General features: G+C 37.3%; 2 protein-coding genes and 1 non-coding gene across 3 annotated transcripts in view; 2 read left to right on the top strand and 1 right to left on the bottom strand.

Moving 5' to 3' along the window:
• LOC116174287 (E3 ubiquitin-protein ligase MYCBP2) overlaps positions 1-26601 on the bottom strand; it is a 119419-nt gene that overhangs the window by 11483 nt on the left and 81335 nt on the right. The window contains 3 exon segments of the mRNA XM_031492181.1: positions 23-229; positions 284-646; positions 696-918. Of these exon segments, the coding sequence (XP_031348041.1) occupies positions 23-229; positions 284-646; positions 696-918 (793 nt within the window).
• The window catches only part of LOC116174284, a 56340-nt gene continuing 34586 nt past the window's right edge, over positions 4848-26601 (top strand). Inside the window, exon 1 of the mRNA XM_031492174.1 lies at positions 4848-5314. Coding sequence (XP_031348034.1) covers positions 5123-5314 — 192 coding nt within the window. The 5' untranslated portion in view covers positions 4848-5122. The remainder of the gene's footprint in view (positions 5315-26601) is intronic.
• Trnat-agu lies at positions 11725-11798 on the top strand. Its single transcript has one exon. It is a non-coding gene; the product is annotated as a tRNA-Thr (tRNA).

Raw genomic sequence — 26601 nt, 5'->3', positions numbered from 1 at the left:
CAGTGAGAAGTTGCCAACTCACCTCGTCGATAAAGGCGATAGTTCCATTAACGTGCACTACTCCGATTTGTTCACTCTGTAAAGAGGGATGAGTTCTAACCCGTAAACCAGCCGAATTTTTTGCGACGAACTTTCTTAGTTTGCTAGGCTGATGGGTGGGTTTCTTGGCTAAATTTTGTGTGGGCGGAGTCATGCCCTGTGGTGGTTCTTTCACTTCCACCTTAAAAACCTGTCAAAAGTAATCAAAGTATAAGTTGGACGATAAAGTTGCGCAAACAGTCACCTCTTCCATGTCATATCCGTCGATATTAACGACGATTGAGTAACATCCCACAGACGCAGGCGTCCAGGTCGCGCTGTAGGTACCATCGCCGTTAGGTCTTACTAGCATGTTCTCGCTTGAACGCTTAACGGGTGGTGAGGTGTACCTTAACTCCTCAAAAGAATAATTTTGGTACGCCTTCATAACTGTGATAGAGTGAAAGCACATCTTGTCGCGAACGGTTTGCTCGTACGCGTGGTGCAACGGCGGTGGTGGGAACCCGCCAAACGTCAATGGGTCCGGTAAACTCACCCTACGAATCTTCCTACCAAAATCGTGATCGCCAAGCTCCTTTTTATCAATGGGAATAGCTTTTACTTCAACCTGTAGAAAACCACAATGAATTGCAGGTCGAGCATTGGTTAGATCATACTTTCATCGTGGGCACGTGCACAAGGTCAGAGTATTGGTCTCTGGTCAGGACAGTAACAATAGCTGGCCACCCACAACGTAGATCTTCCCGCGAATATAGCACTTGGCACCGAGCTGGATCCACGCGACTGCCCGGCTGCAACCATTGGGCCAATCGACCTCCACTTGATCCAGCGACGCATCCCACAAAGTCTCGAAGAAATAAGCGCTCATTTGAGTGTATGCTGGAAAAAAAACAGTAGGTTAATTTAAATAGCCACTTTTTTTACTAACTGAACCCAGCTGAAGGATTCACGTTATCTAATAATTGTCAAACTTTTAAGAGTCTTCCGTCATTATTTAACTGATATAAATTTGCAACACCCTTAAAGGAATCGTTTTATTTTGAATATATAAAAATATGGTTACTGTATGATACACTAAACTAATGGTGAGGTAATTAATTGAAAAGGGCAGTCGGTACAAAACCCTAGATCTCATATAATGAATGGCTTCTTTGATTTTGAAATTCCGACACGATTACTCAAAATTACATAATCTGACGGACTAACGCTGATTGTTGACGTAGGATATCACATAGGTCCGTAGGGGCGTAGTTTTATTATAAGTCCATTCTTCTAGTTATCAGACTCACACTATTTAATTTCGTTTCGGCTAATTGTTCGTATTTATCGTAATAGTTATCCTTTGTACTTCACATTTAAAACGTTACGCCTTAATTTACACGTGTTCAATTCGGCTTAACCCTGTTTCACTCCTATGCGCGCATTTGAAAAACACAAAACATAAAATTCACCCTGTGCTAAATTACATATAGTTGACTTAATTTCGCGGGCTCGACACGAATTCAAATAACAAAATCTAAACAACCCTGCGATAAACTCCTAAACAATCTACTTCCCACTACTTTACCTTTTGATTGACACTTATTCTGGGACTCACAAACACTTCCTGATGAATAATGATGAAGGAGGTCCTTTAGATACTATCCAATGCACCTGATTTTGAGCTTTTTGCTGTCCATGCGACCAACAGAGCCGCGATAAAGAAAACTAGCGCGCCTCTTAGTTTTCCCTTCTCTCTCACTTGCAGTATCCGCGCTTAACATTGACACGCGCAATCCAAATCTATATGTCAATGCTTAGACCATACAGTACGGTTATCTCGTCGTTTCCATGGAATCAATATATTGTCTTCTGTTCTGAACTTCATTTTATTTTGTGCGCTGCGTCCCATTTATATCAATAATAATTTCCTGTGGCTAGCATAGATACCTACCACCCGCACACCTGCGCGATTAAGCCCTTTTATGTCTAAGAGTATGTGTACCAAATTTAGTTATCATCTGTTCAGCCGTAAAAAAAACAATTTTTTCGTCATGTCGCAATATACCTAACAGATGGCGCCATATTACTATAAATGACGTACAACAAAACAATTTTTCTCTTTTCCGTCATTGTAAATCACAATCTAATAGCTGTCCTAAAGAAAGATCTACTACGGCTCTAGACGAATACAAACGTATCAATTACGTAAGTCCGCGAAGGTTTCTAATGTAGTAAAACACTTTACGAAATTCCTACGGGAACGGGAACAAGAAAAACAGGATTTTATGTTTTATCGTCGAAAAGAGACATTTGAAACGTCAGTTTCTTTGAAGGCATTTAGGATGAAAAAGACTTCCCGAAGTTCCCCCGGGAACGGGATTTCCCAAACGCGGTACGTAGTTCGCTGGGGCTGCTACGTTGTAATAATAATAATAATGTTTATTGACCGGCAGATATAAATAAATCCAATTACAGGTCAATCTACTAACAACACTAAAAGTAAGGCGCATTATATATAAAAAAGAAAAAAAAAGATTATCTTAGAATTATAGTAGAAAAATTATTAAAAAGAAAATTTTAAGTATATAACTTAAGAAATTAAAAATCAAGTACTTTATTCGTGCCTAAGAGTTAATATTATGCTATCTAAAGATGAGAAGTGGATGTCGCGCATGTTTGATATTTATAAGAATGGCAGTTGTCATTGGAATGCACAATGATTTGTTTCACTTTATCCTTACCGTTAGAGTGTGGTTAACCTTAGAGTAGGAAAGATAGAGGAAGGATAAAAGATGATCGTAAAGTGAAGCAAAATTTTAGCTCTGTTTGCCACCAATAACATGTCCGCCTACAGTCCTTTTTCTATGCGAAAATTTGCTTCAATCAGCAGCATTACGTTTGATTGGGTATTACGAGTCCCCTCCTTCCATAGTCTAAGCCTAAGCCCTAAGGGAGTTATCTACCGTAACCAGTGGCGGATCCAGAAAAAATTTTCAAGGGGGGGAGAGGTTTTATAATTTTGAAACGCGTCGTTTACATATAGTATATTCTATCCTTTACAAACTTTACAATTGATTTTCGAAAATTTATTGTTCAAAAATCTATTGTCCGAAATTCAATTATTCGAAACTTAGTTCGAAATCGATTGTTCGAAAAATATATACGTTTAAACCAGGGCCTGGGATTTCACACTATTTAGGTAGAATTATTTTTGAAGGGTTCCGGTAACGGTTCCAGTTCTGTAACAGCAATTTTCGGTTCCGGTTTCAGTTTTTTTTTCGGTTTTTGAGGGTTCCAACATGAATAAATAAAATTATTAAACATTATAAATTATTATTAATTATAGAAAACAAATAATATACAAAATTACAGTACATTATTCTTTTGCATAATTACAATTATTGCTTTCCTGGCTCTTCAACCCTCTTACTGTTTTTGATTTTCGGTATTAGTCACTCTAAAATATTTTATATTTGTTTAGAAGTGAGAATTTGAATTTTAAGATTTTGAAATTTCTTGTTTAGAGTTTGATATGCTGACGACTTCTCTCTAGATGCTTTTCGCGTTTGCTACCTATATAAGTAAATTGAATAAGTTTAAATCTAAGAACAGTTTTTAACACCAACATTTCAGAAGGAAATTTTAAGAGCAACACTATAAAACGAATTCTCTCGCACAAAGCTCAACTATTTGAAGTCTATAAGACAGTGTTAAGAGATTTTCAAAACACCGTTTCGTTTCGGAGAAACTATAACCTAATTTTTTATATGGCCCGCAAAAAAAGTACGTACTGTATTAAGTAGCATTTTTTATTACGAATACAACGATGTATTTCATGTATTGCACAAAAAAAACAAAGTTGAAAACTCTGTTGGTTTCAACAGCATGGTGCACCCGCGCACAACGCCATAATCGTGCGAGATACATATTAGACAATATTATCCATTTTCCAGGACATTTTTACGACTCCTGTGTGATAAAATTTTGGCTTTTTCCTAGGGGCGAAATAAGTCACTTACGCCAAGGGGAGAGTCTTCGAACGGAAGTACCCAAAATTGAGTACTATCATTGAATAAGTAATCATGATATGATTACTATTCAATGGTACTATTTTGCGGCGGGGATACTTTTTGCCTTTTTGGGCTTGTCGGATACCTGAATCTGCCACTGACACTTAACTTATGTATTGTGTGTTGCCTACCACTTATAAACATCCACAAATGAAACTCTACCATAATATGCCATAATTAATTAATTACCTACATTAAAGATCATTGCAATTAAAAATATCTTGAAGGCTTTCAGAGCGAGTAGTTATGTAGTGAAGGCAGGGGTAAAAAAAAGGGTATCCATTTTCGAATGCCCATCGGCTCGCCTCTTAATAAAACCGGTTAAAACGGAAATGCTTTATTTTTGTGAACATATTTTATTTACATCACGCACATTTGCCAAACTGTGATTTTTATTGGCGGCAAAGATGAGAAAGTGAATGAAACCTACACAAGAGGAATAATCAATGACAAGTGTTCCATAATGACTTTCACATCCTGCCGCTTAAAATCAACTCTTAGGAGGCGCAAAGAGAATAACTGTAATTTCTACATTAAAATAAAATTAAGACCCAGGATACACGCTTGAGCGAAATGATATTTGCAAAAAATGAAGAGATGAAAATGTCATTGTCCAGTCTTTGAACTTCTAAAAAAATAGTGTCCAACAAGGCCTGACCTTGGGACGCAATAGGGGGTGTTAAATCTACAAGTTCCCAACCCCCAAATAAATGCGTGCGGTACTCTAAAAAGTGAACAAGATGCAGTCATTCGGAGGCAGTCAGTCTTCTTCCTCCTACTTCTCTCTCATAATAGTAGACGAGCTCGTCGTCATCAAACTAACCGGTCGGTCTGCCGTCGTTTTCTAAGCTCCGGAGAGCTCGCTTCAAGTCTCCGAAAAAAAAAATCGGCTCGGCGCTCTCGTACAATTGAAAAAGTAACTCTTCCGGTTCATCCCCCAAGATGAATGGGGTCGCGACAACTTGTCGGTGTGACCTAAATAGGTAATTGATGAATAAATAGTGGCAGAAGTGTAAGCATGTGTGCACACAATGGGTGTTCAGTGGTATTTTTCTTTAATAATTTGGTTAATAATTGGCGTGTTTGTGATAAAATCGGTACCGGCCGTTGTGGAGGAGAGTGTTGCGCCCTTAGGGTCCGACGCCTGCCGAATTCCCGGATGCAATTGCAGCGACGCCGCTAAAACTTGGAATATTATTAATTGCACCTTTAATAGCACTCAGGTCAGTTGTCTTATTTCCAAAAGTAACACACGATTCAGACGCGAAGGAAGATGAAAGTAGTTACCGCCCGTCTGTCAGTAACACAACAGGATATTGTTTATGTAGACTTCTCTTTTTTGTCATACTAACATATGTGTAATAATAAATATTTAGAATTACATCTTCCATAAGTTGTGTGACTGCAGTTGGGGAACAAAAGAACTAACAATTTTATCTCCGCAATTATCCGAGAAAATAGGCTAATTTTTTTACGGTATGCAATCATTAAGATTAATAATAATTGAAAGTACAAATGTGAAAAGCGAGGTCAAATTCTACTAAAAAACTGCGCCACGCACGTAATTATGAAAATAATTGTAAACATTTTGAAGTTGCACGCGTGACTCATTTACTATTATCAGCGTGTTATCTTAGGAAAAGAGCTAATTTGTGGTAATTACTATTAGTAAGTACTTGCTCATTGTATCGTCTGTCGGCGTCTGCGTGAGTTCACCTTTGTTTGAAAATTTTAGTATTTGGATTTTCGCCAAAGTTTTGTCACCAGTTACATGTGGAATTTGGAAGATTTCCCCTTCTTTCCTTCGCGTTTATTTATACAAAGCGTGTTTTAAAACTAAAATCTTTGTAACTCAATTATTCCGTAACAAAAGAAAATTTAAGTATGTATTCATTTATCAAATGCCGCACCGTGCCGCACTTTCCAACCCGGCGGTCAATTTGTTTCAAAACTTTGCACCTGCCTTTAAATTCCAAAGCAATCAGGTGTAGGGTGTTCCTGTGGTGTTTCAGTGAAGTTACAGTCTTGAAATCTGCGAAGTCCGTTCCATACAATTTCGTAGAAAACGTCTTTTGCAGAACTCTCAACTTCTTTAAATTTCCTATTTTGTATAGCAATTAAACATTATAGCAACAATTTTCGAATATTAATAAGCTTCCCGGTTTAATCGAACTAATCGAGAGGATTAACGACACATTTTAGAGGTTAAAGAATTCCTGTAGTATTACCATTCTCATTCATCTCTTATTAATAATAATTAATATCAATCAGAGAAAAATGTCTCAAAATCGGTGGGGCCAAGTCAATTTTAATAAAATTTGGGGTACCTACTTACTAATTTCAAATTCTTTAATATAAGGACATTTGTGGTCTTAAGAGTTTTCTTTACAACAACAATTTACAATTCTTACTGAAGATTGTAGACAAAAAATTGGAATTACCTCGTTTAATTATGGCGTAATTATCAGAAAAGCAAACACATTGCAACGCAGTCATTATTGCACGAAACAATTTTGTTCTTTTTGTACAATGAAGAAAATAACAAACTTTGTGCATGTTGTATGACAACATCCTTTAGATTTGTAAATTAACCAATATTCTGCTCTCGATAAAGATACAAACGAGGATACAAAATACGATTCGGTTTTTATGTGTCTTGTTCGGCATGTCACAACACAATCATACGACTTTAATCACCATGCAGATCTCAAAGACGATAATTTCTAGAAGCTGAGCAATCAATAAAAACCAGCATTTTATGCATAATATTCCTTAATTGTGTACTTCACACGTATGTCGCTTTATAAGAACTATAGGGCTCGCCATAGGGCGCAACACCAACCGTGCAATTCACGACTTTCCTGCCAGCTCCGCTCCGGCTGTTTCTACTATCTCGTTCTCCCACAATACATTACTTTCTGGAACTTGTAACTATTTTTCATCAGTGATTATGGTTGATGGGAATATCGGTTTTATTTTTCTTTTATTGATACGCGCAAACATATTTCTGAACATATCTCTTATAATAAACCGCAATAAACGCGTCTTCTATCTATTCAGAATCCCGCTCTCCCGCCAGATTTTTACTTAAATAGCTCGCCGAATCCCATATACGAAACGACCCCCTTTTCCTGACCGCAACTTCCTTCCTTATGCTCCTTAGAACCGAAAAAGGGCACAAAAAAATGACACTCGAAATGACACGAATCCATTTCGGTTCTATTTTTTGAGAAACTTATTTTTTGCTTTCAATAGGGGAGGGAGGGAGTCTATAGTAAACATTTCAGCCACCTGCTACTTATTTTTTTAATTTTTTTATGTAAACAATAAACAAGTTATTGTAGGTTTTTTCCGAGATCTTTTCTGTGTGATATGACACACGACATGTTAGATTAAATAAATTTTCTAATTATTGATTCACGAATTTCTCCTTTTATATATTGATCATCATATGCATATTTTATGTTGTCGTACAGCAAATTGATTGCTCTTTGAAATATCGTATATAGAAAAACCAAGGTTGCATAGATTTCCGGTTAAACAGGAAGCGATACTGGAAGTTTGAATATGCGACCAAAGAGATCGTAATGTCAGATATAAAATTACAAAATGATCGTATCTCGCCGAATAAAAGAGATATTGATGTGACCCTCTTATCTCAAACGCACGGATAGCTCAGTAATAACAATGCTTTCCAAACCCCTCACCTTGCGGAAGTTTGGCTTTTTATCTCCTCTTAAAACCTGAAATTGATTGAACTCGAACTCGAATAACTACTCATATACACTTGGTTGATTGAATATATCAAGCAAAACAAAGGCGATCAAATTCAATATTTCTTTCGAAATTATTTGACTTAAAATAACGATTTGGCTTGTAACAAATTGTAATACCTGTATCGCGATCACGTGTCAATGCTACATTTGATCCCGATCATATTTACCACATAATAAATTACTGCTATTTTAATCCAACCAAAGTAATGGTGTCTGAAACGGAAATTAAATGGAATTTTCAAATAAATGAAACAAAATAACCAAAATTTTTTGTTTGGGTGCAATTCTTCTCAATAAATACAACACAACATCTGTTCCATGCAAATAATTTTTACGGGTCGATTCTTTTAGGAATATTGAAATTACTTCGAACAAAATTCCTTATGGAAATTCCTAAAAATAACCGACTACAACTGTATCCAAATCAAAAAATTAAAAATTACAGTTATTGACGTGGGTAATATTCTCTTCTGGTAACATTTGATCTTACCTCTCCTTGGAAAATGCCGCTTTCTTTAGAAATATGGAAACAGATCGCTTCGATGGTACAGTTAACCTTTTTGCACTAACCTGGTAACGTTACCTTCGTAATGAATGCAAAGTTTGACGGACGGAAAGTTCGTATAAATCGCGAATCCAAACAAACCGGCTTCAATTACGCTAAGTAACACTCGAGATCGTGATTATGCAAAGGAATTAAATGCCAATGTTCCGCTCTGTTGATATTCAGTTTGCCCAAATTATTAACTACGTTTTTTTGGGGGTAAAAATTTTTGTCTTTAAATTCCTTGCCGTATGCTGTAAAATTTTTATTTATCGCACAATGCGTTATCCAATGACATCACTCAACCTTAAGGAACTTGCTTTTAACCGGCCGTTACTGTTAGCGATTCGAAAAAGCAAGAAATACTTTTATTACAATGAGTTTTATATCATTTTATTTAATCCCAATTTTGTGTGAAAAGTGGTTCTCCGATTCGAAGATGTTCCTTCGCGTATATTTTACGACTCGTAAAGGCCTTGCTACGAATCAGGCTGCTAAAATTTTTTTCTAGTCCCGTAATTTACTTACTGCAATTCATTTATTCTCGCACATATAAAATTGCAGGCAACTCGCAATTTGTCACAAATCTAAATTTGTTTAAATGCTCCTCCACGACGTACTGCAAATTTGAGATTTCTCTCTACTAAATAAGTTTTTACTCGAAGTTAAACTGCTATTTCTTTACTACTATTCGGATAGATTTCACTCGATAAATACACGTTTTGATTCTTGAAATTGCACCATGAATTTTCACACACCAATTAATATTTGTACGTGGTCGCTCCTGAAGTTAACCAAAAACCTTTTGTATTTACGCAAAATTAACCAAGAATAATAATAATACTAACTTCACTAAGAATTTAATTTCAGCGTAACTCACGTGACCGCTCGCTAAGATCGGCTTGCTAACCCTTAGAAAGTGTAACCTCGCCTGCCCAAAAGCCCCTTACAATCTGGTCTCGAAAATGCCCACTTTTATCGAAAATTTACATTTTGTTATCCTTTTATTTCCAGATATACTTTCGTTCACGCTCGCTATGAAGCGGTATATGTGTACATTTTCCCGTATTAAACAAAATACGATTTAAAAAAGTCCCCAGCTTGATTTAAGAAAAAGACTTAAGAATATTTCTTGTAATAAGATTTTCAGGAAGATTTCATGAAACATTTTTAGAAATTTGAGACCAGAACTCCTCACTAGCACCGACACGCCATAACTTAGACATAGGGAGAGAAAACTTGCACACTTTGCATGTGAATGAAGGCAGGAAGTTTGAGTTAACGCAGAATTTTGACACAACAACACATTCCTGTTTATAATACGGTGGAATTTTTGGGCGAGATCTTGAAATACGAAGACCTTTCATGAAGAGTGGACGTTAACAGCGCTTATTGGCGGTTTAATTCGTTTCGTAGTTTTAAAAATACTTGATTGAGCGGAAGGAATGCTTGAAAATGTTTACGGATGCGGGCGGCTAAACGTGTGGTGCATTTTAATGTGGTAAGTACAGCCTGAAGCGAAAAATCTGTACACTGAAAATTTTATTTTTAACCTTGGCCTATTCGTCGGCTAATGACAGATTTACATCCACAAATGTAATTTTTGCTATGAAACGGAAATTCTTTCTGAAGTAGCTCAGAGCGAAGGTGGATGAACTCGTTAATCTTAACGATTTTATTGGAATTAATTACCGAGTAGGAGGAATTCTATTATCTTGCGCAATAAAATCAAATCAGCTGTTTCTGATAGTAAATCTCTTTCAAATTTCATTTCAATATTGGTTCCACTAGCGGCGCAATGTTCTTCTAAATTCATTTTTGCACTAACGAAGTCATGAATAGAACACCATAGCAGTCCAACATAAACAAGCAAAACAGCCACCGCGCTTTGTGGGTATATTTTAAAAACGTCTTCCACCATTGACCTGCCCAAAATATTGTCCTTTGGGAAACGGATGGATGGGAGAACGGGCGGACGATGTATTCAGGGTCATCACGGGATCTCCCTCGATAATGTGGGGCTCTTCGAGAAATACCCATCTACGTGAAAAGGGAAAATTCCGTTCCTGGATTTGAAGCTCCATCTTGCTAATAATAAACGGTTGAAATGCTTCATTTGGAATACACGAAATAATAATAATAAATAAACTAAACAAACACAAAAACGAGCTCCTGGATATGGCTATAGCATGTGCAAAACCAAATTTTAAACCCGATTTAAACCTGATGTTAGTTTTGCTTTTATTTAAAGTGTTATGTATGAAATTTCATTTAATTGCTTTCATAAATAAAAAAGTTGGCACTGCGCATGCACAAAACCAAATTTGGAAAAAGGCGCTACATTTGCTTTTATTCCAAGTGGCTATGTATCAAATTTCATTTAAATACCTTCATAAATAAAGAAGTTTGGAATTCGGTTTATAAATGGTCGAGATGCGAAAAGGGCACTGTGAATGCTGATCGATTAGGTTCAATTTTTGGAATTGCGTTTTACATGGCTAAAGCTATACGCATATTGAATTTCATGCAATTCGGTTCATAACTCACGGAGATGTCAAAAGGGCCTTCCTTATTTTTTGGGGTACATTGCCAATTCACGAACTCCGATCTACAAATTTGATAAAGAATCCATCTACTAAATTTTATCGTAATCGGTTCATTCGTTATCGAGATATCGTGCTAACGGCCGGACAGACACCGCAAAATTATAAACTCGCTAGCAGCTCGTTAATAATGGGACCATTTTTCCGCATGTCCTTTTTGAAAATTCAGTCACCCAAAGGTAACGTGAAATTCTAAACCTCGTTCTAAACTATAATCGCTCCCAATTTGAGGGGCACACAAAAATTAAAAGAAATGTGCAGTGGTAAAGAATGCGTTTACGATTTAAATGCCCAAATCAACAAAGGTAAGAAAGGGTCATGTGGTGCCCCTTTGAGATGCCGCCGGCATGAGGCGAACGCCTTGAACATACCTTAGCGAAGACTCTGGGAAAGAAGTTACAGGGTATAAAGTAGAAACGGACAAATGTCACCAAATTACCATTTGACTTAAAGAAGAGGATGGACCTTTAATTAGTACCTTATCTTCAAAGGACGACATTTTTTTCGAATTCAAATCGATTTATGTACGAATTATAATTGTTGCCTGCGGTTTTGTATACCTACGGAAGTAGGTAATATGCGATAAATGCGGCGTATTAAAGCACATTAAAGGAGCACGAACATAATCGATTTGATTCAAATACCTATAACATGAAAGGTAATGGGTGTATAGAATCGACAGAATGAAAATGGAGTGGGACGTTTTCAACGGCGCCGTGGCTTAGTTGGTTAAAGCGCCTGTCTAGTAAACAGGAGATCGAGGGTTCGAATCCCTCCGGGGCCTAGCTTTCTCGCGAGGAAAGTAATTTTTTTCCATTGAAAATTGGCGACCATCATCCTTCATGTGCTAAATACAAAACGTAATGGATATTTGATAATATAAGGCTTTTTTAGTGTATTGGCTCGTCTCGCTCCGAAACGACGTATATAGGGAGTTGTGGAGTGAGCTTAAAACGCTCTCAACTCCAAAAGAATCTGAGAGGTTCTTCCTGGAGGAGAGCACTCATTCAAAAATTCCACCAAACAAATATTCCTTTTGTCATGTAGTTTTTATTTCTGTACTATATTTGTCATAGCTTATCAGTCACGTGTTTGTTTCAAATCGATTTGGCGTCCCATTGACGGAAAATTGTTGCGTTTTACGCGATAAAAAGAAGTCATATAATGTTACATTTCTTACACTGCGAATTAAACTTCCTTGAGAAAGGGCAAGTAAATTCTGTTGTATCAGCGTTGGCGAACCAATGAAAATTAACAGAGTATCTCCGATTCTCCGCCATTACTATTCCACCCTGCAGTAGGCGTTTTTAGTCAAATTAGTTTAGAGAGAGGGGGCTGAACTTCGTTTTATATCGTGCTCCGCGTCCCATTTTTAATAACAACGACAGATGTCATTGGAATGCACAATGATATGTTTCACTTTACCTACACAACAATATTGTGACGTAATTTGAAGGCGGTGGAATTTTTTTTGTGCAATCTGTTATGATTGCTCTCCTTTCCTAAAAGTGTGTCATTGTTTAGTCTCGTGATTAACTAAAAATAATCATCCTTCGATGCTAGTCACACATTTGGAGAAATAAATACACGCTTAGTTTTCCAGAAAAATCCACATAGTACGTGACGAGGTACGTGACTAATTTCGGGCGCTCTTATCTTTCCACAATGCCGGATACTATCTTTATTAAATATTCCCACGCATGTTATTAGTAGAAAATTAATTTCTGATTAATTATGACCTATACTTCCTGCAATATTGAACAATGATTGGCTTCCAACTTACTGGAATTATTTTTGAACCGAGGGCAATATTCCATTTAATTTCGGATTATATGACAATACATGGAATGAGAGTGTTAATTGTAAGTCCCACAGATAACTGTGTTGGCTCCCAGATAATGCAGTATCGCTCTTATAAAAGGTCCACATCCACAATCACGAAATTAACCTTGAGATATTCTTATCAATACATTTCCTAATGTGCATTAAATCAACTGTCATTTAACGAGATGGTGGATTTTTTGTAATGCGTCTACCGCTCTAAATTTGGCACATGTAACTGCTAAATATATGAAAAATGGCAGCTATTCGCGTTTCCGAACCACGCCTATGCTATGGTTTATTTTTTCGCGCAAATGGTTAAATATGCATCGTGCTCCTTTGATTTCTTACAGTGAAAATAACAAAACCCCATGAATGTGTAGTTAAAAATAACCACGCGCTCTACAGTGCATCTTCTGGAGGTATACGAAAACATAATTGCTCGATCTTTTCTTTCTTTGATTAAGTATGCCGTATGCGTGGGTGTACAATACGCGTACTTAATTAAATGGTACCTACTAAAATTGGTTAATCAGCCGCAAAGGAAATTAGTTTTATTATTGCTCATCCACGCACAAGATTCACAGTAGATACATATCTAAATTATATAAATATCGAGCTATAGAATAAGTTTCTTTTGGTTTGGTTTAAAAACAGTTAATAAACTTTTTACATTGACTCGCTTTATACAGAGAGGAAGCGTGAACACATTTGGTGGTAGAGGGGACCAAAACACAAATTTTCCCAAATAAATCAATGCTCCAAAATGTGTCCTTTAGTTCAAAATCAAAATTTAAAAATTTTAATAGCATGTAAATTTATCACACACGAGCGCGAACTTTCCTAATCAATCACATCGGCACGGATCTTGGAACTGCAACCATTCAATTTGCCTATATAGCAAACGGAAAGTTCCTATAAAGATCACGGAACGTTCTCGAGAATTCCCGAATACCTGCGATGTCGACATATCACATTTCCCGGAAAGAACGAGTCACATTCACTTTCCCCCGTGACTAATCTTGTATCGACTCGAAGGCGGCTGTTGGCGTCCCGATTCGCAACATTGAGTTTTCCACAAGCTGTAAGGATTGGGCAAGCGTAAGTACATCGAGTCATCCAGAGCTTTGCGAGCACCCTCTTCCGAGATCTCGTTCAGAACGCTCGGATTTCGACCCCACCGTCAGATACGTCTCCCCCAAATTCAAGTAATGAGGAGGCCGAAACGGAGAGAGAGAAGAATGTTTTAAATAGTAGAGGAAGACGTGAATCATGGTGTGTGTGGTGGTCGACGCTAATCGTTGTTTTGTTTTTTGGGGGGCGTTGAAACGTAGCCGCTTATTGCATTGGTGATTGGCAGATTTGTTGTATATGAACGTATTATTGCAGACAGTTCGTTCTTGACAGTTCTGAAGTTTTGTAGAAGAAAGTTAATTGAGCGCTCTAAGATATATTTATTGCTTCGTTTAAAGAGACTGTTTAAGTCAAATTAAAGAAGTGAAGTTTACGAAGAAGTTGTTGTAGCCCAGTACTTACCTACCTGTAAACGAGAATTTTTTCACCATCAAAAAGCCAATATTACATCAACATAATATAAAACTCTTACATTACTGCTTGACACACAGAAAGCCTACGGGAACGGGAAAAAAGGGATTTTACGTTTTACAGTCAAAACTGCGGAAGATAGAGACTTGACACATGGGTTTCTTTGAAGGCGTTGAAGTGTACTACCGAAGCACTTCCCGAAATTAATATGTGAGCGACTTCCGGTATAGGACCGAAGTTGAACGAAAAGCTAACTTTCGCCCACTTTCGTAACGGGGCACGGGCCACGAAACAAAAATAACAATGAAAAATCAATCAAATACATAGAAACTCTTACCAATGGGGTGACGGGAGCAACACGAACTACTTCACTGAATTACACAAGTTGGAACACTGAGAAAAGAGAACGACCAATAAACCAATGGGATGGATAACAGATCTCCAGAGCAGAGGAAGACCCAATTCCTCGTTACGGTTGAAATTGTTTGAATGTTTGAAGTGGGGATCTTACGGAAGTGGCTGTATCGTAACCGAAATCGGAATCGAAAGTGCAAAATCAATCGAAAGTTTCGAACTTTCGGAATCGAACCCCTGTAACACCTCTATAGTTTGAAGATCTTAATCCCTTTTGTATCTTCTTTGGTAAAAGAAGGGGGAATGAGAATTTGAAGAGAATACTCAGCAACTGTGGACTTAGAGGTATGTTGTCCTCGAACTTGTCGTTCGTGCTCGGAAATTCGAGTGCTAACTGACGTACGAGTTTCGTCGATGTAGACCGAACCACAAGAACAGGGTATGCGATACACGCCTTTGCAAGATAGAGGTTCGAATTTACCTCTGGGGTTGGGTAATATCTGAGATCCTACTAGACGAGTTGTACACGACCTTGATTTTATGTTTCCGAAGAATTCTCCCAATTCGATCAGTGACTTTCTGGACTTAAGGTAAGAAAGCGATATTCCTCGCGATATTCGCAAGGTTATACAGTGTGGGGCAGAGGAACTTGATGATTTGTATTCGGCGTCCTTAGGCGACGGTTGCTCCGACGAAAGTGGGGATAGGTACATTTGAGAGAAGGGCATATAAAGTTTTTCCGCCGCGTGGTGAGTAGTCACCATCATGGAGTGGACGAAGGCGTAACGCGCGTTCGCCGTCGAGGCATACTTTTCTAACGGTCGCACAGTCATAGCCACGCAACGTGCATCTCGTACTTATTTTACAATCGCGCCACGTGGACGTGGACCGGCAATCGATTGTTTCATGGGAAACAATTTTAGGGAAACTGGTGATGTGAAGAAAAAAACCCTGAGCATCCACGAACAGCAAGGATACCGCAAAACATTGATAGAGTAGGCTTTCTGTTTTGCAATCCCCTCGGCGCTCTGCACGAAAACATGCAGCTGCACTCAGGTTATCTGCTCATTCTGTGAGGAGAATCCTTCATGAAGAACTAAAGTTTCACGCCTATAAATTTGTCATAGTGCAGGAGCTTAATCCACGCAATGTGGTTGCTCGAGAAAATGCATGTGAGGCGCTTCTTGGTATGGCTGACGACCATTTGCCAGATATCATCTTTAAAACTGTCTAAACATAAACTTTAAATGTTGTACTTGATGATGGAAAAATAATAAATCAATATTTGCAAAGTTTTTTTTTATTGAATTTCTAAATCAGCAAGTTCCTCTGCCCCACCATGTACTTGTTGGACGATGGACCAGGGAATTAATAACCTACCGTTTTTTGGACACGATGATGGTGCGATATGGCATGTAAGTACATATTCTTCCCCACATTCCTGCGGGAACGGGGGAAAAGTGCATCTGTTATAGAAAGCGCGTACTGACCGGATATTTTGGATTATTAATACTTTAAGATAATTAAGATTTCTTTAATTAATTGTTTCAATGGATCACTTGTTACGTGGTATTTGTACTTTGGCGATGAGTGCCCATTTTTATTTCGGTTTATTTGATTGATTTTGTTTAATAAATTTGTTTCATCTGTAAATTGTGTTTAATCGAGCCCGAATTACGTCCCAGGAGATAAGAATTTCCATGTTAAATATTTCTGTTGGTACCCGGTGTTATGCCAGGTGTTAAAAAATTGTAATATAATCCTTTGGAAATGTGGATCGAGTTTTGTCAATTTAATAAAATTAACCTCGAGATTTTTATTGTGGCGGATGCTGGACTTGTTCTGGAAAAATAATCATTTCGTATAAAAGGTTTGGTTAAATGCACAGAAAAAGGAAATCGACTCTTGGCAGCCGTGGTTATTACTTTGACCCATTACTTATCATTTAAACGTGTAAACAAATGGATCGCGCATGTGCAGACTCAACTTTCTTATTTATGCACGGATTTTTCTGAACTTTGAAGGGAAAGTGCTCCCTACATTTCTTATTTGTGGGCCAATTTTTCACGGAACATGCTACCTATATAAAAAAAAGGAATTGAGATCACGTGTCCAAACATGGGTTGCGCATGCGCAGACATAATTTACTTATTTGTGAACCACCTTTTCGCAAATTTTAACTGAAGATCCAGGCGCGGTTTTAAAGGGCGCGCGCCCCCTCCTAGACAGTGGTAGTTACGCAGGCGGTCATCATGGGGATTTCGGAAACCATAGAAGATATGAAGATAGTCAAATTAGAGACAAGAAATTTGTTGATTTCGTTTGTATTTTGTTCTGATGTTACCTATTTGAGCAGATACAAAAAAAACATTTTCTGATTGTTGAGACAATTCATTTCGGAGAAATCATTATCAACTTTATCTTTTTATATTGCCCGTAAAAGAAGTAGTACTATGTCGAGTAGCATTTTTGTACGAATACAACGATGTTCGGCATACACCAAAGAAAACAAAAGTTGGTAACTGTTGGTTTCAACAAGATGGTGTACCTGCGCACAATGCCCTAATCGTGGAAGAATACCTATTGGACAAATTTCGTGGAAAGTGGAAAAAAGTCGATTTGCGCCGACAGAAAGAAAGCTCCACTTTGTGATTTAGACATTTTCTGGTTTGTTCTTTTCTTATTTTATGAAAAATTAGTTATTTGCTCAATATATTATGCCCAAAAATGTTTTTTCCGAAAAATTCCCCTGATGTGATGGTTTTGTCCGACCTATGTCCTTCTGTTGCCTGTCTATCTCGAGAGTGCGAGCTGAGTGTCAAAAAATACCTCTACTGAAAGCATATGCGATCGTAACTTGTTATTTTTGTTCAAAAATCTTAAAATACTTCGAAATAGGTACGTTTTTGTTTCTCTATAAAGTAATGTTTAATTCGAGGTTTAATTACTTATAAAAAGTAGTTGACCGCTATAATACACCCCCACTCCCCACATCATCCCCAATTCGATCACTATACAGGGTGGGCCAAAAACTCTGCGAATTATTAGAAATTGTTGACAAAAATTGTTATAAATTGTTACAAAAAATCGAAATATGTAATAATATACAGCGAGGTCCATTTAAAAAAATGCAACTTTGATATAAACTCCCTGTACAACAATTGCAATTTTGTTGAAAATATTTTTAAGTTGTAGCCTTAAGAGTCCTTCAACATTCTCCCACTATGAATTTTAAATATGCGCGTTAATAAACCCACAATCTTCCACCACACTAATGGCCCACCCTGTATATGCTGGTCTAATAAATGAAGTATAAATTGAAATTATTAAAAATTATCCCAGTCTTTCGATGTACCTACTTCATATGAAATACAAATAAGTTAGATAAGTCGAAGGAATAATTTATAGCTGACTTGACTATATTTAGTACACGCAAATACGGAAGCAACAAAACACTATCGCATGTTCAATCAAATTTTATACATCAAATATTAATTCAAGCATTTAATGGAATATGAATATGATTTCACAATTCAGAAGTGCAAGTTGTAAGCGAATATGACTGAGGCAGTATAGAAAACGCCTATCCTTTGGCGTGTCCTTGCAGCTTGCACGAAAGTAATGTACTTACGGTCTTATGCAACTGAATAAATAATAACATTCGATATTAGTATGCAACACGCCCACGCATATTTCCTCAACTATTAACGAAACAGGTAGAGCCTATTAATCATACCAATTACACAGCCTGGGCGAGCGCCTTCTGCCGGTATGCCCAAAGTGAAATCGTCAATGAAATAGTCCTTCATAAAATGTGGCGTTAATTGGGTTAATAAACTTGACTGCAGTCATCGGAGAAGTGAATAAAAAAATGTACTCCCACAAAAAGAGTCTAACGGGTGACGTAAAACGTTACTTTGGGCTAACCGCCATTAACATATCAAAGCGATTTACTACAATGTTGGCGCTGGAAGTAACCAAAACACGCACAAAGAAAAAAAAGAAAAATTGTGTTAAATTTAAAAAGCAAAATTCTAAATTAGAAGCGATTAAAATAAATTCAATAGTTTCCACTAGCATAAATTTTTCGTGGCTTAGAATCGTTCTGCTATTTTTGAACGCAGACGCGTTTTTTTAGCGCGTGTCGGATTCAGATCGAAAATCTTGAGATGCCAAGACCGCAAATGTTATGTCGTTGGCATGTTTTTAATAATGATATTACGCGAAGCGGAATACTCGTCTGTTTACCCGTTTCGCTAAAGCGTTCTATGTAAACAACGTATTCGTAAATAGAAAGTTTTTGCGGAACTGTGAAGTCGTACCCTAAATGGAGTAACGACAACCATTGTCAGGTAACAATATTTGGGACCATATTTTCATGTACGATTCCATGACCCTAGCATCACTAAAATCTCAGTGAAAACCTATCAGCACGTATAGCCACTTAGACCAAATCCACTTTCTGGTGACTATAAGTGCAAAATAAAGTGAAATAACTTAATTTAAAGTTTCTACCAATGCACATACAACACAAATCCCCAAAACCGTCCACCAAACAAAAACCTAGACAAAAAAGTCTTGTTTCCCATCTCTTCTATTTAAAACCTCCTTCCCTTTCACCTACCGCCTCTACTTGTTTTATCAAAGTTACTGCGTCGTCGAACGATAAACTGAACACCAGTGTTTACTTCGACGAAAAACATCTGCTTATCTTGAAACTAATTAGCTTTCCGCAGCGATAACGAACTCTTATCGCACTGAGAGTAGTTAAACTTTTACAATAACAACACTCAATTGTTTACAAGTGACCCTAACTTTTTAACACGTACTTTAAATTTACAATTACAAATCAAAATCAGCAAAGCGATTATTTAAACAAAATCAAACAACTCTGATACAAGATCACCTTGACGTCCAATTCAAATAATATGATCGAGTATGTGTTCAATCTAAAATTAGCGACCACATTTAACTTTAAAAATCGAAATGTATAGCATACATGGTGACCCATCGGTACTGTGGGTGCTGATACCAAATAAAACGTCCGCATGACGTAGTTTATACAAGTATGTATTCATGCCATAATTTTGTTCTTATATGTATAAAAATGACCAAAGCTATAAAATTTGGAAAAATACCAAAGGCGAACGGAAAAAGGCCACGGCGGATGCAGACAATTTTACCACACTTCCTCTTCTATTTAGCACATTTTTTTCTCTTGGCCCATCTTAGATTCCACTTCCTTATTTTATTGTAAAAATAACGCAAAACCTTACCTAAAGCGCACCTGCGACAATATCTGTATAAAAAACTAATTAATTTCATAGCGATAACGCAACTCTTATCTACGACCGCAGAAAAACATGAGATAAACTTTTCAAGTATGATACAAATAATTTCTTCCAAACTACGTAAATACAGCAGCATATCAATAAATTGGCTTAGAGAATGTCTAAAATGTGTCGTGTGAATTACACCCCCAAAAGCCTCATAATTTGAGTTTCTATTTGAATTTTTTTTCTCAGGAACCATTGCGCATAACGGAATTAGCCGCTTTTTCTAGGTTTTTGTATATGCCGGTTCCGTTTATTGTAAATAAATTGATTTGTGATGAGTTTTCGATGCAAATTAATCAATAATCAAAATGGTGCTAGCAAGGTAACATTTTATTAAATAAGACACCCTGTATATTTTTACATATTTTGAGTGAATATCAAAATTTTTGATAAAGCATGAACTTTTTAAATTACACTGTATATTTTTCTAACATTTTTTGAATTTAGGATGTTTTTCCATATTTAACCTACTTGTTTTATTGAGTGGTATAATTAAATTATCCAAAAAATAGATTTTAAAAAAGACCGTGGGTAGTAAAAATTAAGTGAGTTTGGAGTATGTCGTAATTCACTCTGTATTAGTAAGCTATGACAAAAGTGAACCTCGACTGTGTGTCCAGGTGTCATGTCATGGGGTGATGGGCAGTGAGCACTCACCTTCTAAGGAGTGACCATTTAGATATCTCAGTCGCAATGGAGCCGTGGACGGTTGAACAACGCGTGTTTGCCTACGATGAAGATTTTCACAATCATTATTTCAACCCTGGCCGTTCGTCTAGTACCTGATGGTTTTCCTTCGTAATTTTGCCCGTGGTTGGAAAACTTCTAACCTATAATCGTTGGCCGGGAAGGTTCAACCGTCCACGTCTCCATTGCGACTGAGAATGGCTACTCCTTGGAAGGTGAATGACTATTGCCCCATCACCCCACGATTGGCCAGGGCTGACTACAGTCCTATCACAAAATTAAAATGAATTTAAGATTATTGTTAATTAACGTAGTATTTTGTCGCGACGGTGGGTAGCGCAACTGCAAGATCATCGCCTATCGATTTTGCAGACGCGGGTTCGATTCCCCGAGCGCGCGCTTTTTTTTCTATAATAGATCGCGGACAAAAAGAAAGGAGCCAAGGGTTGTGAGAGAGAACGAGTAATCACTTCTGCTGTCGGCACTCGGCAAGTACTACTTTCGAATTTTTTGGGTCAAAACTAAATGTTTTCGTTGTTTTAACGATTTTTAACCTCCTTGTTACAATTAAATTAAAAAATTCAATAACCTCAAATTGGGGGGCATAGTGACTTCCGTTTTAATAATTTATGCACACGTACGTAACGACAACATCAAGACATTATCCCATTTGGAAAGAATCTTGAGTATGAAATCATGTACTTAACAGCCTCGCACAACTTCGGGTTAGACAAGTGGTCAAAAATAAATCTGTAATCGCCTCTCAAAACCAATTAATCACCCTCGAAGTATATATTGAACCTTTTAACTAGATGTTTATTTAGCGTACATAAATTTATATATCGTCTGATTTACTGGCGCTCTTCGAGTTATCATCGTGTACGTTTCAACACTTTGAAGAGATGAAGTTTAATTTCCTTCTGATGAGATTCGCCTCTTCATGAGGTACTTAAACGGAGCGTTCATTGTCGTAGGAAGGCGATACCTATTTTGTGATGTGAGCGCGATGAAAAAATGTCACGTCTCTATACTAACAGCGTCGTTAGTTCTATTATTGAGCGTCAAAAATATATTTAGCTAAGTACTTGTCCTCATTTTAACTCGTATGTGTCATGATTGTATAAGAGAGGTGCAACAATTGTAAATAATGAACGGGTAAATGGGGATTAATGAAATATTCCTAGAAAGAAATTTCGATTTCGTTCATCATTCTCGGGATTCACTTCAACTTCATTAGCTGAGGTCCGTTTTCGTTTCCATAGATGCAGTCTCGCCGTAAAAAGATTTTGTTATCCACTTTTTTTCAAAATATAGTTTTAGGGTGCAAGTGCTTCCAAGGGAAACAACGTGAAGTAACTGAGCGACACGTAATGTACAGAGCGGCCCGACAAAAACTGTACTGTATGTAGGTAGGTACTACACCAAGACTAATACTTTTCGATAGTCTTGTTTTAGTTTTTTGATTTCTCAAAAAGAGTCTTTCGGTGCTTGATTTCGTTACCTTCCCTTAATTCTGACATAGCGCTTCCTTCCTATTAGGCACAAAATAAAAACCTGAAGTAACAGGGGACCTAAGGCAAACCCATGGGGAACATCCAAACACAAAAAAAAACGAGCCAAACAGTAAATTACAATCTATTTTCATCGCAAATGCTACCAATTACAAGTCCACGACAAACATTCGAAAGGTTAGAGCACGACACGAGCCGCTTCGCGAATTAAAAAAATGGTTTGTACCCTTCGGGCGTGAAAAAGCTGTTTTTAGCTTGCAAACTCATTAGGCAAATTTAATACAATTTTTATTGCGTTCCTTATAATAAAGTAGAAATTTTTAATGGCATGTGACGTCTGCCGGAACGTTACACTGCATGGCACACGTGCAAAAAGTAACGCCACATGCAGTTTGTAGTACACAAATACGCTTGCAATTGGTTCCAGTACACTATGCGACTTTAGAAAAAAAAGGTTTCAATGTAACCAAAATATCATATGGTTACTTTTGTAATGTCGCAAAAAATGTTATAAATAAAACATTATTGCAATAATAAATAGTGTTTTTATGTCATACTAAATATTTAATACTTGGAGAAAGTATGTCACTCATTAATATCGGTGTTGATGATTTCGTCATTACGAATGAACTGTTACAGAACCTCAAGCGGAAATTCAAACAACGTTCTCCCCCCTTTTTCGTCAACAATTTCTATAGGGGCGCTTAATTTCCGGGGCGCATAAGTGACACCCGGTGGAAGTACAACTTATTGTTGGAGAATATTCTAGAAATCCCGATAGACATCGAGGCGCCATAAAAGGTTAGTCATTGGCGATAAGAAACGAGAGCGGATGTGAAGCATTCTTTCTGAGAAATATGACGTGTTTGTTCCAAAACATTCGAGTATATTCGAGCGTTCGAGAACTTTCGAGAGAATGATGGGGCGGTTGCTATATACGCATATTGAATTGTGTTTTGAGTTAGTTCCAACATCGATGCGCTTGTGTTATGTTATAAATTTATTATTAGTTAATTGTAATTAGATTTACGTTGTATTACTATCTATTAAGAGCTTAATTTCGTTATAAGGCGCATTATTAGCACTCTACTCATCGACATACATTTTTTTTTGCATACTATGAAGTAAACTTCAGCAGATGGAATTTTGGAAAACTTTGAAAATGTTTGAAAAATGTGTGGAAATTTTTTATTAACGTAACCATTCCTCATCAAACACCCTGTAGACTACTCCGACGTCGAAACTGTTAATCAATAATATATCCCTTTGGAGCGCATTCAAATCCAAATAGAATTGTTAAATTTTGCAAAATAAAGTTCGGCCTTTAGATCAGTTGGGAGGGGAGTTGAATTAACGGTAAGGATTGTATTTTTTTATATGTCGAGGGAAGGTATGGTAACGGGGAGTTTACCAACTTGAAATCCCCGGGGTTAACTTTTGACGGCAGAAAAATCTCCAAACGGCCTATCCCTCTGAAAATTGTACTTAAGACTAAATTGTAGAGGGTTAAATTATGCATCTAACGGACACCACAACATTATATTCAGATTAGACAATAATTTTATCTATTCTAAACTTCATGTAAGCCCTCGTATAGCACTATTAACATTTTTTGAAAGGTGGGGCGGAGGGGCATGCTATACCTCACACGAATTGAGCATAGAATTTGAACACAGGAAAGCATCTTTGGGTAAAATTTCCAAGAAATACCTCCACAAATAAGAAAGTTGCCATTGCGCAATCTGCGCATGCTCACAACTGATTTTTACTATAATATGCGATATATTTACCTTCACCAGAAGTGTCTTTGGTTAAAATTTCAACAAAATATATTAATAAATAAGGAAGTTTGCGCAGTTTAATTGTCAAGATTTTCCTTGGTCCAGGTGCTAGAGCTATACGCTACAGAATGCAAAAAGAACGAACTTAATATCTTGAAAACTGTAGTAGTTAAGGCCTCGGACGGACAGAGAAAGTGGCTTTCGTTGGAAAATGCGCAAAAACAAGTCTTGGTCTTGATCGTCACAGAGTCTGTGCCGATCCACTGGTCTCAACCTCCGCCAGGTCGGGACCTGTCAAATCTTTCTCATCCTCCTCCTCACTATTGGTGCACCTCAACCCTGCCCTTCTGCATGTGCAAGCTCTGCTGCAGCCTTTTTTGTTCAACTAGAATGATTGAGATGATGTAAGGATTGAGATGCTCAGTCGTTCTCCATAGCAACGGTAGTGAGGTATGTCGTATTTCGTTTCCAACCCAATTCGAGTGAACCCAAGGAGTTCCCCAACCACCCTTGGATTTAGTGGTACACTCATAGCGAATGAAGATCCGCCGCGTGCAGTGTCGGAGGTAATTTTGGAAGGTTCGTTCCGCCCCCCTGTCCGTTCGGACCCACTTGCGGTTTTGTACAACTTTTTTGCAATAGGTAGTCTATACCTTGAAGGTGTGCCAGACGGAAAATATTGTGTTGTCTTGGAGGGGGGGGGGGGGGGGGGGGCTACGAATTATTTCTTGAGATAATGTTTTTAAAAGTAAAACGTGCGTAACTTTTACATGCGGCAACAAATTGATCACAGATTTTGCATACGCTTGCCTTTAATGGTCCCAAGTAAAACTTTTCGAAATGGAGAGAGGGGGGAGGCACACGTTGAGGAAACGTGGGGGGGGGTATATACATGGACTTTTTCCGAGATGCTGTTTTTGAATGTGAAACGTGCATAACTTTTACCTGCAAGAACCAACTGGTCTCAGAATTTGCACACGCATGCCTTTATGCCTTTAATGGTGCTTTTTGAAAATTCGGGGGGGGGGGGGGCTGGAGGTGAGCACATTCCACCCTTCATGGTATTCTAATGAAAGGTCTCACCGAAATGAAGTGGTTTGTACCAAGTATAACTTTCCTGTGCGACTCCTTTCCGAGATCAGTAGGTGAGGGGGGGGGGGGGAGAAGGGAGGGGTAGAAATTAATTTTATCTGTCATAGTATTCCAATTAAAGGGGTCTCAACAAAAGGGACCGTTCTCTATCACTACCGTCTGACTCATCAAAAGAGAGGATTGGAAGGGGGGGTCCTTCATGGTACTCTAATAAAAGGTCTAAACGAAAGGAATCATTTCTACCAACCATAGCCTCCTTATCGTGATCAGATATAAATCATTCCTTATATCTCAAGGACAGATTGTCAGAGGATGGTACTCACAAAGGGCGATTGGGACGTTTGGAAGAAATATATCTATTGGTGAACATTTTACGAACAAATATGTACAGGGTGGGCCATTAGTGTGTGGGTGGACGATTGTGGGTTTATTAACGCGCATATTTAAAATTCATTGTAGGGGAATGTTGAAGGACCCTTAAGGCTACAATCTAAAAATATTTTCACCGAAATTGCAATTGTTGTACAGGGTGTTTTATATCAAAGTTGCATTTTTTAAATGGAACCGCCTGTATATTATTACATATTTCGATTCTTTGGTCAATTTTAGTGTGACTTTGTGTATTACACATGATATCTAAAATGAGTAGTTAGCCGCAATTCGTCGTTTTTTAAAAAAGTAGATGTCCAGTAAAAATTGAATATCTCAGTTATCATAAAACATAGAAGGCCGTGGCTTTGCAGTGGCACTAATCATGAAATGTACTAACATACGCTGAACAGCTAAAGATCAACTTTTTTTTGTGTTAAATCACTCCGTCAAGTTTCAAAATTTCAGTCAGAGGTCACTTGATTTTTTAAATGGAACTACGAAGTTTTTTTTTATTGCATGAAATGTAAAATTGTATTATCTTTCTAATGTCGGTAATGTATCTCTTACCTATTTTTTGTAATTCAACAATTTCTAATAATTGAGTGATTTTGCGATTTTTAAAGCCTCTCAGTAACCAGTAGGCCGTTAAAAATTAATATCACCAATTCAAATAATAAAACATTTACCCCCAACAAAACAAAACAAAAAAATGTTGTTTGTCGTAGCCCATTTTAAAAGATAAAATAATGAATTTGCATTTAAACCAATGCGTGAACTTTTAAATAAATGAATTTGAATAGTAAGCCACGAAGGCGATATTATAAAATATTAACACAAAATAAAATGAATAGCATCTGTTAGTTTAGTTTATTAGCATTTACAATTCTGTTGTTGATTGTTGTGTTAGGAAAATGGAATTTGAATGACATATTTTAAACGGTGCTCTTTACTTTAAATTTTTAAGTACTCTTTTTTTGCTCTTCTTCAAAATGTTCTGGTGTACATCGTAGACGAAATGTGGTTTCAGCACGATGGTGTCCTACCTCATTTTGCTACAAACGTGAAAGAATGGCTGAATCAACAATTTC

This window comes from Photinus pyralis, unplaced genomic scaffold (genome assembly GCF_008802855.1).
Source record: "Photinus pyralis isolate 1611_PpyrPB1 unplaced genomic scaffold, Ppyr1.3 Ppyr1.4_LG6, whole genome shotgun sequence".
NCBI classification, from domain to species: Eukaryota; Metazoa; Arthropoda; class Insecta; order Coleoptera; family Lampyridae; genus Photinus; species Photinus pyralis.
Note: the sequence above shows the minus strand (reverse complement) of the source record. Positions and strands in the feature narration are given on the sequence as shown.